Source organism: Falco rusticolus, chromosome 1 (genome assembly GCF_015220075.1).
Source record: "Falco rusticolus isolate bFalRus1 chromosome 1, bFalRus1.pri, whole genome shotgun sequence".
In the NCBI taxonomy this organism is placed as follows: domain Eukaryota; kingdom Metazoa; phylum Chordata; class Aves; order Falconiformes; family Falconidae; genus Falco; species Falco rusticolus.
The window spans coordinates 16073673-16091313 of record NC_051187.1 but is presented as its reverse complement, the minus strand read 5'-3'; the positions used below and the strand labels follow the sequence as shown (position 1 = coordinate 16091313).

Here is a 17641-nt window from a genome sequence, read left to right as displayed (position 1 = left end):
CTGCCCCAGCTTAGCGCCGGCCGGCCGGCCCCTCCTGCCGCCTAGGACACAGGGTGGGCACGAGGAAACTTGGCGAACAGCGAGTACTTGTGCGCAGTTTGTACACAGACTGCTTTCCTCTGGCTGGGCGAGGTGTCGGGATGGGCTGTGCCCTGTCAGGTCGCAGCTCAGGAAGTTTATTACAAAATTCCCTGAGCCTGACCACGGGCAGGAGCAGGCTGTGATGGGCTCAAGCAGCTCCGGTGAGGGCACACGGGGGCCTTCGGCTCCATCCTCCCGGCAGCCACCGGCCCTCATTCAAGCGATGCCACAAAAACTCCTTCTTCTGGCCTTAAGGAAAAGCAGCGCTCCCCAAGGGGTGCTCGGGACAAGGGGTGACAGATTTCCACTCCCCACAACAGAGCTGTAATTCATTCTTTTTATTAAAAGAAATTGAGGTAAGTGAAATACTTCAGCACCAGCGAGAACTGTGTGTACCGAGGGCAGTTTCTGCACCACCCCTGCCCCGCTGGGCAACAGACCCACACGCCTGCGGCGCCGGGGCTGGGGGGAAGGGCTGGGACATCAGCCGGTGCCGGTGCCAGGCGTTCCTGCAGGCCCGGCCCTCTGCGGGGCTCCCCAGGGCTCGAGCCGCACTGGGACCCCAGGCCAGCACGGCTGTTACCCAGCGGCTGGTTTTTGGAGCTCCTTTACCCCAGTATGAAGTGGAGCCTGACCCAGCGCCTGTAACACTGACCAGAGGGGTTTGCTCTCGGCAGCGACAGCTCCCCCCCCAGGCAGAAGGACAGACCCGTGGGCACTGGGACGTTTCCCGTAACACCTGCGGATGTCCTGGATAAGGGACTGACTTGTGACACCACCATATAGGAAATACTGGTGACAGCAGAGGAGGAGCCCAACATGTCACCTGTGCCGCGATGCCTCCCAGCAGTCCTGCCTGGCTGACACATTCTCTGTCCTGTGTGTCCTGCTGCAGGCCACATGGGCATAAAAACATCTTTGGGGGTTGTTCAGGGGGCTCTGGTAGGGAAAAAAGGTCTTTTAGATCAAATTAGGGTTCTTAACTATTAAGAAAAAGCCAGTCCTTCAGATGAGAGAGCTCCACGGGGCAGGGCTGCACCACTGCTGCACGTGCCGCTGGGGAGGAGAGCAGTGACCCCAGTGCTGCACCTCCGGCTGCACTGCGCTTCAGAAGGAGACAGTACAGGTGTGAGGCACTGGCGTCATCATTAATTCATCCTCATAAAAACGTCCCTTCCGATTCGTGCTGTACTAAAAGAGGAATTGTAACATCTGAAATACCTTTAAGACAATTATTGGTGTAAACTCTCCAGTACGACCCCAAGCAGGTTCCATAACAGTATCTATGTATTAGGGGCTGACTGTGCTTCCCTCCAGAGCTCCACCCTCTCTGGTATTTCATTCAGGATACCCATGGAAATAAAAGAAGTGTAGAAATCGGGCAGCCAGGCTGGGGGCAGCCTGCGGCGACCTACGCCCCTGCCCCACCTCGGGCCCGGAGCCTGGCTCAGTGCTGGCGCTGCACTTACCTGCCCCGGAGCCAGCTCTTCCTGACCGCCTGCAGGGTGACCGCTGGGCTGGGAGCACCAGAAATAACTTTTCTTATATTGCCACCTTCCTGCACGGTAACAGCAGCCCCTCCCCAGCTGCTGGAGCCAGCTCCGCAGCAGAGGTGGGCAACGGAGAAAAACTTCGCTCAGCTGCATTGGACAGGGATGTCCTTTCACGTTCTAACCCACTGGGATGTTTGCTTTGTCCTTTCCCTCCCTTACCTTGGCAGGCTCTGGCTGCTTCTGCTTCAGCTACCTACTCGTATGAAAGGGACCAGCACTTGCATGAAGACCATACGCTCTCTGCAGCTGCCTGACGGGGGGCTGTGGGCAGGGGGGTGCCCATCTCTTCTCCCAGGGGACAAGCGACAGGACAAGAGGAAACGGCCTCAGGTTGCACCGGGGGAGGTTTGGGGAAACATTTCTTCACTGAAGGGGGGGCCAAGTACAGGCACAGGGGACACGGTGGGGTCACCATCCTGGGGAGGTGTTTAAAAGCCATGTGGATGTGGCGCAGTGGTGGGCTTGGCAGTCCTGGGTTAATTTGGCTTTGATGATCTTAAACGTCTTTTCCAACCTAAAAGATGCCACAATTCGGCATGTGACAGTGGGGCTGACCATGCCTGTCACCCTCAAAACAAGCAGGGAAGGAAGAGCAGAAAGGCTCCACAGCCACCTTTTGGTCTCCTCTTTCACAGGTCTCCTTCTAGGCCTCCTGCTGGGGCCTTGCACACAAGTTACTGACCAGTTCTAAAGGAACTGGGCACCAAGGCAAAGCCAGTGGAGACTCAGGCTCCAGCATCCTGCCCCACCACCTTCGCAGTCCCGGGAAGCCTTCCCCGCAGCCTGCCTGCCCGCACCACTGTCAGTGCTCTTTTTCCTCTACTACTAAGTAACAAGACGTTTGCAACAGCGGTCAGCGCTGGCTGACAGACGAGCGGGCTGGCTCGGTGGTGGGCTCCACTCACCCACAGGCTGCCAGGCAGGAGGATGCTGGGCTCCCACCTGGTGCTGGGAGGCAGAGCCCATCCTCGGCTGCAGCAGGGCTCTCGCAGGGGGAAACATTGGCACTTGTCAGCACAAAGCTGCCGCTGCAGGTGTCGAAAGAGAAGCAGGCAGGGCGCAGGGGTGTCACTGAAACGAGCCCCTGCTTTGCTGTGCCAAGCCCTCAGGGTGCCGGAGCGCCCTTCATTGCCTGGCTGTAGTGCTTTCGGGTGGCAGCCCAACAGCGAACTGATGCATTGGTCCAGTCACGCTTTGTTAAATAAATAAGGTACAGTTAGACAGCTGTAACTCAATTCCGCAGGCGCTTGTGTTTATACATTTTCCTCGTGTCCCTGGCCAAAGAAAACACTTCCTCTGGTCAGTCTGATTTGAAAAATAAAAATGTCACTCTTCCAGCATTTCCCTGAGCCTCCCCGTCTCAGTACAGTGGTCACAGTCGAGCAGACAAAGGGCAATTCTGAGCTGCTTTTTTTTTTTCCCTCCACTGTACCGGGCAGGGGGAGTGGGGGGAATCAATGCTCTTACGTTGAAGAAGGCGAGTCCATTGTGGAGAGGATCCGCACGATCTCAGCTCGCTGGGTGGGTGATATATGCTGGGTCATGTGCACTATGGAATCCATGGCAACCTCTGGATTGGCCTGGATCAGGCTGGAAAGAGGCAAGAGTTCAGTGACGGCAGCCCCGGCACTCACACCACGCGTCCGACAGGTCCCCGTCAGGCCGGGGTGGGGGCTGACACGGGGGCTGTAAGGGAGCCTGGCCGAGGCGGTGGGCGCTTGCACGAGCTGAATGAGCAGCACAAGGGCGGTGCTCGCTTGGGGGCCCTTCACGCCGCTTAATGTGCTGGTGGCAGACCTGCTGGGACACGCACGGAGGCTGAAACAGCCCACCTGGACCCAGGGCAGATGCAGGGGGGGCAGGGGCTCTGGAGCGTGCCCCGAGCCCCCCCAGCAGCCCTCCAGAGGCTGCCAAGAGCCCCCACATCTGCCCCTTGCAGATGCTGCGGAACTGCATCTGCTACAGCACACACGGATGGTGGAAATGATGGAAGAGACACCCTACGGAGTCAGAGACAGGACACGGAAACCACAGGAGCTTCACTCTGCGGTTTGGTGCCCTCCCCAGCTCTCTCTGAAAGCAGCTTTGCCTGAGACCTCCAGTTTAAGACATAGAAATTATCAAAATTAGATCTGTTCAAGTCTAGCAAAGCATTTGGCTCACGAAGCTTAGCCAGCCTGTGCAAGTTGCACAGGAACTGCAGGCAGGAGGAACAGGTACTCATCCAACGTTTTTAGTACTTTGGGGGTTACTTGGTGTAGTTCTAACCAGCAGTCAAAGGGAACTGGGCATTTTATGTCACTGAGCACAGCAGAAACCAGGTAGCTTGCATGGGGAGTCTGGGGTTAGACAAGAAATAAAGGCAGCCGTAAGGGCACTGTGGCCGTGTGTGGTTAACACCGCTCTGGCAGCGGCAGCATCACTCTGAGCTTGGCTTTCTCGCCTTGCTGCATGCAGAAAGTCCTGTGTCCTGGCTCTTCATGGCCCCTGTCCCAGCAAAGGGTGGCACTGCCAGGGCAGTGCGGCTACGGTGGGATTAGGTCTCCGGCTGCCCGGCTGTGGTTCTGCTGAGGCACCCGCACGCAGCAGCACCACAGCCTGCACAAGGGGAGCAGGAGATGTGGCCTGTGTACAAACCCCTGTTTCACAGGAGCTCCACGTTCGCCCCTGTATTTGTATTTCCAAAGGAAACTGCATTTCCACACACGCCGTACGTGTTTGCCACCCAGAAAGGCCAGCGAGTGCGGCACTGACTGAGCCACTGCCCTCAGCCGTGGCCAAGAGCAGAGGCTGAACTTCCTGCGATCCTTGCTCGGCGGGGCAGAGCGCAGGCGGCTGCCTTACCTCCGGATCTGCTTGAGGATGTAGTCCCGTGAGATGTATTTGATGTTTTCATCCACAACGGAGCGAACGCCTTCTTCCTCCGTGAGCTGTTTTTCCAGCCACTCCACCAGGTCCTTGTTGCTGTCCCATAAGTACGCCTGCGACAAACCACACGTGTCAGCCACCGCCGCAGCTCGCTCCCACTCCCCACACACTGGTCCCAAAATTTAACTCACAATTATTGGCAGCTGTGGGTAAAACGTTTAGCTGGCAGCCCTCCGTGGTTTTCCCAACGTGTGTGGCTTTTATAAACACAACTAACAATTAGCAAAAGTCAAAAGATGATAGATTTCTTTTGCATCTCCTGCCACAAATGTGACTAAGGCAGTGCCTGCCGCCACACTGGCTGCATCGGCCGCAGCAGCTGTCCCACCTAAAATCCCGTTTCCCTCTGAAACACAACCGACCCTGAGGCAAGGGCAGGGCAGGGGTGCTCAGTGACCCGCCGATCGATCGATCGGGGGCCTCTGGCAGTGCTAAGCTGTCACGGGGCCCCACGAGTGCCTGTCGCCTAAAGACCGTGCCGGTGTTGGTGTCCCTCAGCGGTCCGGGGATCCCTGATCCAGCCCAGAAGCCAACCAGCCCCTTCAGCAGGTGCGTGCACAGCAGAGGGGGTCGGGTGTCCACATCCCTGAAAAGCCCTGGCAACACCCCCCCCTTTTTTTTCCCTTTTGCAAGATCATTTCACCTGATATTTGCTAGGTAGTTGACTACATAATAATTCAGGAGTATGTTAGACGCCTAATAGCCTTCTCGCTCCTCTCTTCTCCTCTCATTTTCTTTACAAATCATTTAAGAATCGTTTTGTTAATGGTTTCCGGAAAAGCAAGTACCGCCATTAGGACTCATTCATATTTATGTCATTTTATTTGGGTAATTAAACACAAAGCTCGTCATTTAAAGGTGCACTATCCTTCTCTGTTATCACTAACGAAGTCAAAGTCGGAATGACAATGAGCTTGGTGCAGCAACGCGGTGGGGCTGCGTGGGTGCCCTCCCGGCAGGGGTGCAGACCCCAGTAGCTGCGGGCAGCAGAGCAACCCACTGCTCCCCTGGGAACCCTGAACACCTCGCGCCCGGCTCTGTCCAACTGCGAGTGAGTGCAGGGGCCGGCCAGGGAGTGGGGGCAGAAGCAGACGATGGGTGTTTGCACCCAGCAGCATCCCTCCCCTACCACAGCTGCTTCACTGCAGGGGACGAGTTCAGCTGGCTGCGCCCTCCCAGCGCTCAGCTCCCCCGTCCCTGCCCATAGCCGAGGCGTGCAAAGGCGGCACTCGCACTCATCGGCCTCCTCACTGCTGACCCTGTATTGATATATGCAGTTACTGGAGTCCAAGAAACTGTTCCCTCGTCCCTGGGACTCTCACAAGCCGCGCTCCTTCCCCGTGTTGGCGAAGGTATTTCTGCACGCAGGGGTGACAGCCAGCCCTGCCGTGGGGAAGCCCCAAGCGCAGACCCTATTCCAGCCCCCAGCCCCACTCCTGCCTGAGACACTTTAAAAAGAAACCAGGATAATTTTTTTTTCCTTGAACATCAGGTATATATGATTGTCTTAGAACAGTGATGTCACTTCAACCTCAAGATTTTGCTTATTTCATTGTTTTTCCTTATTATTATTTGAAACTCGTTAGGTTTTGCTCCTTGCTTCTGCCCCTAGACACGACAGCAATGCTCCCTGCATACAAAGTAGGGCACTTAGGAAGATTTCAGGGAAGGGAAAAAAAAACCCCAAGAAGCAGCCTTACAGTTGCAGACCTGCGTAAAGCTAGATTTACCCAAGAATCCCAAAGCTTTTAGTTTAGGAGAATATTTAATACTCTTATTAATCATTTTTAATCCGTTTGCTTTTAATTAAGAAACAGCATGATGCTTTCCTATCAACATATGCCAGGGAGCAGATTAATTGTGGCTTAAGATAACTCTCCTTGATTGGTGTAATGTATTAGCTAACGAGATGCCCGCTTTTAAAGACGCTCAGACACTACCTTGGAAAGCCTGCTGCCCTCCAGAGAACACTGCTCCCTCTTTTCTGGAACCCCTGAGTGTTTGTGACTTTAAAAATAGAATAAAAAAAAATAAAATAAAGAACTCGGATTGGAGGACTGTGACAAAAACAACCTAAGAGCAGCTCCAGAGATCGCTCTTCAGAGATTGCCAGCTTCCCAGTTCGAGCACAATTAAACCCAGGAAATCCTCAACACAGCTATCGGATGAGGCGTGTGCGACCGCCCACCCCAGGCCCTAGCAGGCAGAGCCCCCAGCTCCCTGCCCTGTGCAACCCGGGGGTGGGCAGGAACCGCAGAGGCCCCCCGGGCCAAGTTGCCAGGCTCCTGCGATCTGTCCCCAGTGTCCCCAGACCTGTCCCCACCATCCCTAGGCTCAGGGAACGGGAAGGCAGGCGAGGGCAGCCCGGGAGCGGGGGCAGCCCGGCCGCACGCTGCTCTGCAGCAGCTGGACAGGCGGGTGAGCCAGGCTGACTGCACCTGCCAGGCAAAACACCTGGGTACAGGCAGTGAACCTCCACACCCTTCTGGTGTCAGCGGGACAGAGCAGGACTGAGGCTATCGTTCAGTAAGAAAGCATAATTATAAATGCAATAAAAATCCTGCTTTCGCATCACAGGGGGGGAGCGACTGTCAGCACAGCTAGGACAGCTCCTCCGCAGCAGCCTCCATAACCGCGAGCAGCTCCGCAGTGGTATCTGAGGCACGCTGCACGCAGAAACAAGGGGATGGAGATATTCAGGGCTGGTACATGGAGCATGTGGTGTGACCCCTGGGATTTCTGCCGCCAGACAGCAGCACCTCTGCACAGCTGCCTTCCCACACGCTGCCCTGCCTCGCTCTGCTGAGCAAGCTGCTTGTGTTTGTAAGATGCTCACATTTTCCTATCAATGGTGGTACATGCTTGGGGAAAAAGGCTATTTAGCTTTTCTGGCCTGCTGTAAAAAGTGTCCCCATAAAACCATCCATGGCCTGGAACATCACCCACTAGATCTCTTTCATCGCCTAAAACGTTTGTAGACATTACAATTAAAAACAGGAGATCAGACTCCACCTGGGAGAGCTTCACTGAACATAAGCCCAGGAGAGCCTCGAGGAATCTGCTTTTTCATTTACCTTCACTGTCCCTTCAACCTCCACAAACCAGCGTCTCAGCATAGCCTGGATCTGCCCGTCAGTCAGCTCAGGATTGGCATCATGGATCTTCTTTTTTACCACATCTTCTAGAAGAAGGCGTCTTAATCTCCAGTAGAAGAAGGTACGGGAAGTTTTCCAGTCTAGAATGTCCTGCCCAAGACATAAGTGGAGAAGGAGAAATGAGTGAGGGACATTTATGTGGAGAACTAGGTACACCTTGTTCCCTACGGCAAAAAAAAAGGCTTGTACTCATTATACACTTAGTTATACCACTTCCACAAGAGAAATACAAAGACGCCATGTCTGAGCTTCGGAGACTTCTACCCTGTCATGCCATTCCGCCACCAGAAGCTACATCCATCAGCCTCTTTGTCTCCCAGAGCCTGCTCCCTTCTGCAAAAAGAGACGCAGCTGCCCAGATGAGCAGCAAAGCCCAAGGCACTCGCATCCAAGGGGAGAGGGAACTAGGGAGATCTGTTCAGCCAGGTTTCAAAGCCTGACATGAGAGCTGCCCTTCAGCCATGCCACCACGGCCCACCCGTCAGCGAGGGTCCCCAAGGGCACAGGTCACCACCGTCCCCGTCTTCCCCCTCTGCCAGGACAGGCTGCAGCGTGCTTGGATGTGGTCGCTAATGAGCTACTGGTGAAGCCCAGAAAATGTCTCAATGGACAGTGATCAGGTCAAGGTGCTAGAAAACACGATGTGCTTGTGTCCCGGGACCAGAAAACAGCTTGTGGGTGAAGAGGGTTTGCTCCTGTGGCAAGAGTCACCGAGGCAGGGGTTTATCTGCAGGCCCGCAAGCTGCCTCCAGCCCCACTGGCAACTGCCGCTTCCCAGGCATCGAACCCTCCAGCGACATCCCCGGGGCAGCTGGGCCGTACTCACCGTTATGACACCCTTCTCCTGCATCCGGCCGGGCGTGTCGTGCAAGTCGGCAAACTGCATGGCTACCTGGTGGTAGATGGGGCTCAGGAATTCCTCCCGCTCCTTCAGCTTGGTCTCCAGCTCTTTTCGGTCAGCAGGGCTCAGCTCAGGGGTACCTGCAACAGGCACAGCCACACGTCAGAGACCCGGGGTGGGGGAAAGCAGAAGGGCGTACAAAGGGCTGCTGCACGGGGGAAAGGTGAGCAGCTCTGCACGGTCCAGAGGGAGAACGGAGGTTTTTTGTGTTTCTGTGTACAGGTGAAATCCAGACTGCATCGGCCAGGACAACCACCAGACCATCAGCTCCCAGCAATGCCAAGCAGTCCGAGTCAAACAGAAGTGTTCCAGCCCCGATTTCCTGCTGCCGATATTCAGGCAAGAGCTTCAAAGGAGTTTTCACCATGGAAACTCTATTCCATTTGAATGCCAATGAGCTGAGCCATCAATTAAGTGACATTTACTGGACTTACTCCTAAAAAAGAATAATGTCCCAACATGCAGTTCATTTAGCAAGAAACATGGACAATGTAAAACCACCTACACAATTTCATGTTTTCCTGCAGGCTGGTTCCTGCCAGTGGCTGTGAGAGCCGCTGCCTCATTAAGGAAAACACAAGTTACACTAGAGACACCAGAACTGCTCACGTTCCGTTTATGCACTAGTCTCAATCACAGACTAACATGCCGGACAAGAATAAAACTGTGTCAAGAAGATCATGTCCCATGGAGTTAATTTTTAATTTCTTTTAAAACATTCAGCTCAGATAACATTAATTTTGATTAAAAAAACCCCATGCATTAAACAGCTTCTGATTCATTTCGGAATTGCCTGGCCCAGGCTGAGTTAGGCAACGGGAAACACACGGCACTGTGGAGGCACGTCACAGCCGCTGCTGCAAGGTGCTCCTGCCCCCAGCTGCCCCTTTATGAAACCAAGGATGTATAAATCCCCTCTTCTCCTTCTAACAAGCCACAGGGAGTGAAACCCTAAGTGCAACTCTTGCTGGCCTGCAGTAATTTACACCAGGTCAAAGTTGGCCCAGAAGAAGGTTGATGCTTCCCCTACACTGCCTCACCAACACATGCCAGAGGTCCTTCTGCAGAGGCAGAGTATTTACAGCCAATCTTAGTTCAATTTAAGCAAAGATTGCAATCTGAGCCAAATTATATGGTACTGGAGACTTTGCTGAATTGTGCCATTTTTTAACCTCCCACCCACACCAGAAGCTCTGGTGGCAAGTTCACGGCCCCCGAGCCAGCTGCCTCCCAGCCCACCTCCCCTTTTGAAGCCGAGGTCGCCGGCAATCTGAAGTCGGGTCATGGACGAGTCTTGCTCCAAGCACCGGTGGGTTGGGTGGGTTGTAACATTGAACTGTCCTACTGGCACCTTCCATTCAAATGTTAATATAACCACCCATGCGCCTGCGAGACAGGCAAGCGTGACTGCGCCTTCGGTGTGCAGAACTGAGATATAAAACAAGAAAACTGGGCAGCACAAGTCGTCAATGGGAGAACCTGGAACAAAAGCTGGTGCAGTGACTGAGCCAGAGGACAAGGCTCCTGCTCTTGTTATCTTGTAGCCTGAGTCCCAGGACTGCATTTTGTGGCGTGTGAACAACACCAAGTTGGTTTTTTTGTTTTAGTCTTTACTGTTTGCAAGGAATGTCAGCGGGATTAAATGCAGCATGTACCATTAGATCAACACCTGTAGCTAAGCTGCCAGGCTTGCAGGTGGGCGAGGTGCAAGGCAGTGGCTGGGGAGAGGCAGGAGGACAGCAGAGCAGCGGGGTCCTCAGCAGCCCCGCGGCCACCAGCCAGCCCGGCAGCAGCAGGCTCTGGAACGGCAGCAGGCAGCCAGAACAATCCGAGTCCCTCCCAACAAGACCACGTGAAATTATCAGGCAGCAGCTTTACAAAAACCCCAGCAACAGGGAACACAGTCAAAATCTGACAGTGGGACAGTGAACCAGAGTTCCTGGGGGCCAAAAGTACAAACGAGCGCACAGAGAGTGACAGGAGAAGCTCATGCAAGGGAAGTCCATCACAGGCTTCGAAGCATGAACATCAGATATTAATGCATGACCTATGTTGCCTTTTCCTTCCGGAGTTTCTCTTCCAAGCCAGAACGGGTCTGAACACACACACACACACACACTTCCAAGCCACAGGCCAGCCACACAACGGTTCTTGCTAGGGGAGGAATGTTTTTATATGCCTACCAATATAAATGTTACCTAACCTTTCAAATGCTACTAAGAAGGTTTTAATTAAGAGAAGCTACTCTTATAACCTTCAGAATAAAAAATTATCTATATTTATCCACGTTGAACTCACAGGCTCCCACACCTCCCTGTTTTAAATGGCAATGCATGCACTTAAGCCAGTAACGCTCATGTATTCTGGCCTGTCTGCCACACTCACGGTGTACAGTCAAACCAGCCAGGCCCAGTAATGATTTAGGTGAGATTAACAAATATGTCAATGTCTATTTTCTGCTTAATTTAAAAGCAGCGTCTATAAAGATTTTTGACTTCTGAACCCTGTTCTCCTGGAAGAAAGAAGGTAACAATGAGGAGGGGGGGATAAAGAGTGATTATCCCATCATCGATCGTTTGTCAGGAGCATTTCTTATTCACTGGACTATTGTAAAAAGCTAAGCTCTCGATCAATCCTGTAAGCCCCCTGTACAATTAAATATCTTGGAATGGTTTTCTTTCTTTCCTAGTCAGATCTTGAGGCCTCAGGGTTTTTCAGAAAGCTGGGGCTTTATTTATTTATTTCTCGGAAAAAGAAGTCTCCTTCCACAAATCTTATACTGGCAAGGAGAAGGGAGTTAAAATATGGGATTCCTTTGCTCTAAAGGTACTTGACAGTTAATGAAACTGTTAAAGTTTAAATCATAGGAACAGTACAGACCTCTCTGTATGGATCAGCTACTAATCAATAGAGAAACAAAAGAAGCAGCACTCTGAAACGGCCACATTACAATGCAAACACAAAGTGCAGCAGGTTTTGGCATGCAGGTGGGGCATGCAGGTAGGACAAGGCGACAATTTAAAGGAAGAAAGAACACGTGTGACCTTCCTAACTTGGCAGGCAGCACAGGACACTTTCTATGGCAGCACTCTAAGTGCCATAAAATGTCACATTTATCTTGGATTGCAGTTTGCTCCACAGTCTCCAAGTACGCCTGTATCTATATATAGTGCTGGTATGATCACAGCCATTGGCATGATCGGAAGAGGCCAGGTAAATGTCTTAATTCTGCTCTCAACTCCTTTAAAGCCCACCCACAGTGGTAAATGCACCAAGACCTCCTCATTCGACAGTGTCTTTTCTTTTTTCTTTGGTTTTTTTCATCAGTAGCAAAACTGCCTTAAACAAGTTGAAAAAATACCCTGGGGAAGCAATAACATTGGCGTGCTAAAAGATTAAGAGGCTCTTCTGAGGTCAAAACAGCAGTGGCCAGAGTCCTGCCAAAACCTTCTGCACAAACACACCCAGCTAAGCCAACAAAACCTAGTTTAAAACCACACAGCAGAAATACTTCACCTGAGCGCTCCCAAACACCTCCTGGAGGGAGGGAGCAGCTCGCACCTGCCGCCTCCCCCATGTCCCCTCCCCATCTCTGCTGTGGCTTTGGGGGCCACAGGCTCCACATCCTACAGCCCCCACCAGGCCCCCAGACCCCAGGGAGGGGCTCTCAGTATGCTGGTGGCACAGAGCAGCAAACGCCAAATGCCATGGCTGCCGAGACAAGCCCCTCGACCGCCCTGCAGAGCCGTGCTTGCCGGCCACTGTGGCAGGGACACGTGTGTGCCTTACAGGCAGGGACACGTGTGTGCCTTACAGCCCGCGCTCGGGGGGAGGCTTCGGCGAGCTGCCCGCCCCGCGCAGACAAATGGAAAAGCTGCCACACTAAATCGTCAGCAAGACCTCTCCCGTAAAGTGCTCTGATACTGCATATCAATTTATAATCCTCTCCAAAAGTTAAGGGAAAGCATCATGGCAGGGAAAGCAACATCTAAACTATTTTGATTTGTGCCCCATTAAACAAAAGTCTCTGAAGCAAGGGGGGTCTCCAAGCATCCCTCCCGCTCGGTGCCCGGCCAAGGAGCCGTCCAGCGCAGTGTCCTGCAGGGCTGCAGCCTGCTGCGGTGGCATGGTGCGGGCTGCCTTTAATAACGTCCCTGCCAGACGGAAATGGCTCAGCAGGACCATGAATCACGGCTTCCCATAACATTTAGTAGCAAAGTGCTTTTTTTAAATATGACCAGTTTAACAGGTTAGACAAAATGACTTCAAGAAATGTTATTGTAGGTTCCCTCTGATTGCAGAAAGCCAGGCAGCTTCTGAATCAATTTGATGGTTTATGGTTTTTAAGCTGTTAAAATGTAGGATTTTCTCCCTCACCCTCAGTGCACAGCCTCAGCACGGCCAAACAGTTCCTTGTTCATCTTGCCTCTTCCTCCAACACGCCCTCAAATACCTGGGCAAAGCCCAGCACCAAGGCCTCCCCGAGCTGCCTGCGGAGCCCCGGGCTCCAGCTCTGACAGCCAGGCAGCACCGAGGGCTCCAGCCCACCCGCCCATCGGCAGAGGCACCAGCGCTGGCTCGGAGCACACAGCCGAGACACAGAGTCCCCCGCGGCCGCAGCAGCGCGGCGCCTTTGCTGAGCCACGAGCCAAGGACGTGCCCATGACCTGCCACTGCAGGGACCAGATGTGACCCTTCCTCTGGTGTCGCCCCCCAGACATCAGCTGCTCACATACACGTTTGACTCCAGCAAATTACCCCACACTTACAGTTTTCAAAGATGACTTTTAGAACAGGAAGAGTAGCTAACTCTCCAGACTACAGAGGAGCATTAATAACAATTGATTATCTCAATGTTACAATTACTACAGGCAAATTTATTTATCTTGTCATCTGCTCGTGGCCATTCTTTCCAGCAAAGCAGATAAACCCCACTGCAGCATGTGCTGGAAGGGTCCTTGGGAAATGAACTCTGGAGAAACACACCAGTCACTCTGCACCTAATGACATAATTAAATGGCGATTTTAACCCTGGTTATGACTGTCCCACCTAACTTCCACACCTGCAACAATAATCCTCCTACCTGAATCTCATCTCTTCCTCTGCCTTTAACAAAGCTCTTGCCAGACAAAAATTCAGCAAAGACAGCAAGAATGCCAACCACATCCAGGCTGCCCAGGCAGCACATCTCCCACCCCAGCTGGAGGGAGCCGCTTCAGAGGGGAGAAGGAAGGTCACTCAGAGCCACTCACGTCCCTCGAGAGACAGGCATTTTTGGATTGTCGCTTGTTTCTTTAAATGAGACTGCTTGTAATTGCTTCACTAAATATTCAGCAGGATTTATGTTATAAAGGTGCAATATGAAATAGCAGTGAAGGTCACACATGCTCATGATATGGGCTTGAATATATCCTTGTACAACCGCACCGTGTGATGTTTCACCCCAGCCCTTGCCAACTCTTTGCTCCTAAGGCCTCGTATCGGCATCAGAGCAAACAGGCAAAGTGTGGCAGGCATGCAATTCCAAAAAATTCCCATTTGGGGGGAAACATCCCTCCTGGGAGGATATTCAAGATGCCAATTGTCATGAAGGAGCTGACAGAAAGCAGTACTTGCTCTTCGAGACTCATGATTGTGAATTAACAACAATTTAAATGCAGCAGCACTTGTGTATAGAAGCAGTTACTGGAAACCAGCATTGCCTAAAAAGACAAAGTTACAACTGCGGTGACTGCATTTGCCCAAGACTTCCTGAGAGATGGAATCACAACAGCAGCATTTTTCTTAGTTGTTGCTCAAGAAAACAGCCAGCATTTTGATTAATTACAACACCGAGCAAACACCACCACCACCACCCCTCGAGAAGAATTACCAGACTTTAGAGCTGTAATCTAACTTCTCGAGCTAAAGCTTGGAACAAGATGAATCACAGGATGGAAAGCTTTCAGCCACCCAAGAAACAAGGCTGTGCCAGGGCTGTCTCCAGGTCACCAGCAAAGTCCTGACCAGGTGGCACAGTCGGGGCTGAGAGGGACCTGGGGTTCAGTTCTGGCACCATGCCTCGGCATGTATATTTTCAGAGAGGAACTAAAGTGGAGTTACGGGTCCAATGCTTGAGTGTTCACTGCTGGAAACAGAAGCGAAGTTTTGCACACCCTTTAGCCAAATAAAGGACAAAGCAAGTCAGAAGCCAGCAGCACAGACTGGTAATATTACCTGTGGGAAGTGGAGGGTCGTTTGCAGCATTGAGCCTGTGCAGAAAGCAACCGCGACTCCCACCTCCCAGAGTGCTGCTGTACACCTGCCGCTGCACGCTCCCCCCTCCGGCACCTTGTATGGTACACGCGGGCAAAGGCAAGACAGGCATATCATTCCAAACCAAACTGAAGATGCATGCTAGCACTCGGGCAACTATTTCGTAGGATCAGCTGAAGAGGATAGTCACCCTGTTAGAACATATATCAGGTGACAAAGAGATGCTTCCATTTTACTATGAGATAAATACCTGATAGGAGAAATGTGAAAATGTAATATCCAGTCTTGCTCTAACTGGAGCCATTTTGCCATTCCTTTCATTCATATTCCACCAAATCTCTGCGCAGATTACACTGTGCATCCGACACATTACCTGCCCAGAATCTCCATGACAAAGCTAATTTTTATTCTACTCCTACATATTTTACTCTAATTGGAATAAATAAATAAAATTGAAACTGTATTTTTCACTACGGCCAGAGGCTTGCAGCCTGAATCATTCCTTCATTTCTAGGCAGTCACCGTTCTCCTTGCACACCTACTCAGTGTGGAAACGTGCTCCTGGGCAGGATAAGGGCTATCCCTTCCTTCCCTGCCCTTTGCTCCGCACTGTTTGCTGGTTTGTAATAGCACAACTCTGAGTGACATTTTAATAAAACATGGGGCTAATAAACATTTCAGCAATAGTGCTGGAGAATTGATAATGAACAGATTTATGTCAAATTATTCAATATCTGCCAGCCTTCTCTGCTCTCACACACCCCAGTTGCAAGTCCAACCCCAGTGCCTCCAGACGCCTGGAACGAGACCACCATCACCCTGTTTCCCCACCCCTCTGCAACAGGCACACGTTGGAGAGCATCTCCCTTTCCCCCCCGCTATTCAGCAGCTCCAGGGAGGGATGACAGCCATTCAGGGGTTAAAGAGAGGCAGTGAACCCCCAGCTAATGAGTAAGAATTCAGCAGGCAGTGTAAGATAAATGGAGCTTTCTCTGCTTCTGCTGGAGTCAGCATGAACTGCGGCCCTGCGGCTTGTTTGTGGCAAATGGAGTGCGCGAAATATCAAAGGGCAGTGATCCAGAAGAAGACCGACTTTGACAAATTTTAAATTGGCCAGAAAGAAAACCAGCAAAAAAAAAATTATGCAATTCACTGTGTCCTGCAATCTTGCCTTTCCTGCTATGGTACAGAATTAGTGGCAAAACAACAGCAATGATCGCCCCGATGTTGGGAGCAATTACGAGCCATCTAAGTGAGATGCTTATCAGTGACTGAAGCTTTTAGAGCTCTCTGTATGTACAGTTGTAAGTGACTTGCTCTTGTGTTGCAGTCATTTTAATTAAAGTGTATGGAGTTGCTGGGAGTAATTACCCTGTAGAGGGGAAAAAAAAGCCCTGAACAGGCTCCTCACATAGCTGGTGGTGGATTTTTGATACTGTTGGCAGAAAACCGTATTCCCTCTTTCTCCCTGCATTTTTTTCCAGTGATGCTGGCACAGATCCCACCGGTGTGATTCAGGGGTGCTCTGCAGCCATCGGCATCCGCCCTGTGTGAGGGACCCTCCGGTGGGGCCACCAACAGCAATGCTGCTCTGCTCGCCCCCTTCCTCTATCGCTTCAGGATTTAAACACTCCAGTAGCCCTCTTTGTCCGCAGCCACGGATTCTGCTCCTGGGAAAGGATTCACCCGGCACTCGCCGCGCAGAAGACACCAGCTCTTTGCAGAGGCAGTAGGTTGGTTTGTTTGCTGGCAGAGCCAGTGCTTTTTATGGTGGGGCGAAGGTAAATACTCTCAGAAACAGTACTCCTGCTGTAGTGCTATTTATCTGCATGGACCTGAGCTGACTGTTCTCTAACCACACATCTGATTTCTCCTTCCCCTGGAGACTCTGCACCGGAGAGGCAGCTCTCCTGCGTCGGACACGGAGGTGCAAACACCCACGCGAGGTGTAGCTGTGAGTCCTGACTGTGTATGGAACTCGACTGCAACCTCTGAAGTGTGGAACACCTTAGGAGAGCATCTGCTGGGATCCTGTGCTGGGTTCTCCACGATTTGGTGTAGTCACGCTATCTGTTTACTCCTAAAGGGACACTGTCAACTCTAACATAGGTCAAAAGTGAGGTTTTGTGAAAAGAATTTCCTTGCTGCAGCTACAAACATTAAAATCGGCTTTTTAATTCCACTAGACGCAGGCAAAACAGAAAAACACATCCATCCACCTGGGTATCTGCATCCGCTCCCTCACGCAGTAACGTATCAGGTCCATGGGCAAGAGCTGAGCTCCGATAAAACGGATGCCTTGTGCTGGCCTGCAAAACTCAGACACCTGCTAACCTGCTTCTCGCCCAGAAAGCAATTGGCACAGTAAGAGAAAACAAAGACAGTGCCAAAATACTATCATTAAAAAAAAAAGAAAAATGTCTTTGATGCTGTCAAAGACATCAGTAAAAACCTGGTTAAGAATCAGCAAACAGTCTGATTCTTAACACTCACCACACACTTCACAATTATTATTCTCTTTCCAAGGCATATCAGAATGGTTATTTTGTATATAAATTGTTGCACTGCCATAAATTAAAAAAAGCCAAATAATAAAATGTAACTGCAGCAATAGCCACGATTTATCAGTCATTTGCAGAACACTTTTCCTCCTGAAGGATTCCAAAAGGCTTTATAAATTCAAACCATACCCACATAGCATGCTTCTTCCACTGCTGAAATGTAGTCAATTTTGGAGGTAAAAAGAGGTTCTGTAAGATTATACTCT

At 51.5% G+C, this 17641-nt stretch overlaps 1 protein-coding gene across 8 annotated transcripts in view; it reads right to left on the bottom strand.

Moving 5' to 3' along the window:
- Positions 1-404: 404 nt before the first annotated feature.
- Positions 405-17641, bottom strand: part of ACACA (acetyl-CoA carboxylase alpha) — a 148070-nt gene continuing 130833 nt past the window's right edge. For all 8 annotated transcript variants that reach the window (XM_037371042.1, XM_037371031.1, XM_037371094.1 and 5 more), the window contains 4 exons: positions 8544-8698; positions 7637-7807; positions 4479-4615; positions 405-3224 (listed from right to left, as the gene is read on the bottom strand). In XM_037371042.1, the coding sequence (XP_037226939.1) occupies positions 3098-3224; positions 4479-4615; positions 7637-7807; positions 8544-8698 (590 nt within the window). In that variant the 3' untranslated portion in view covers positions 405-3097. The remainder of the gene's footprint in view (positions 3225-4478; positions 4616-7636; positions 7808-8543; positions 8699-17641) is intronic.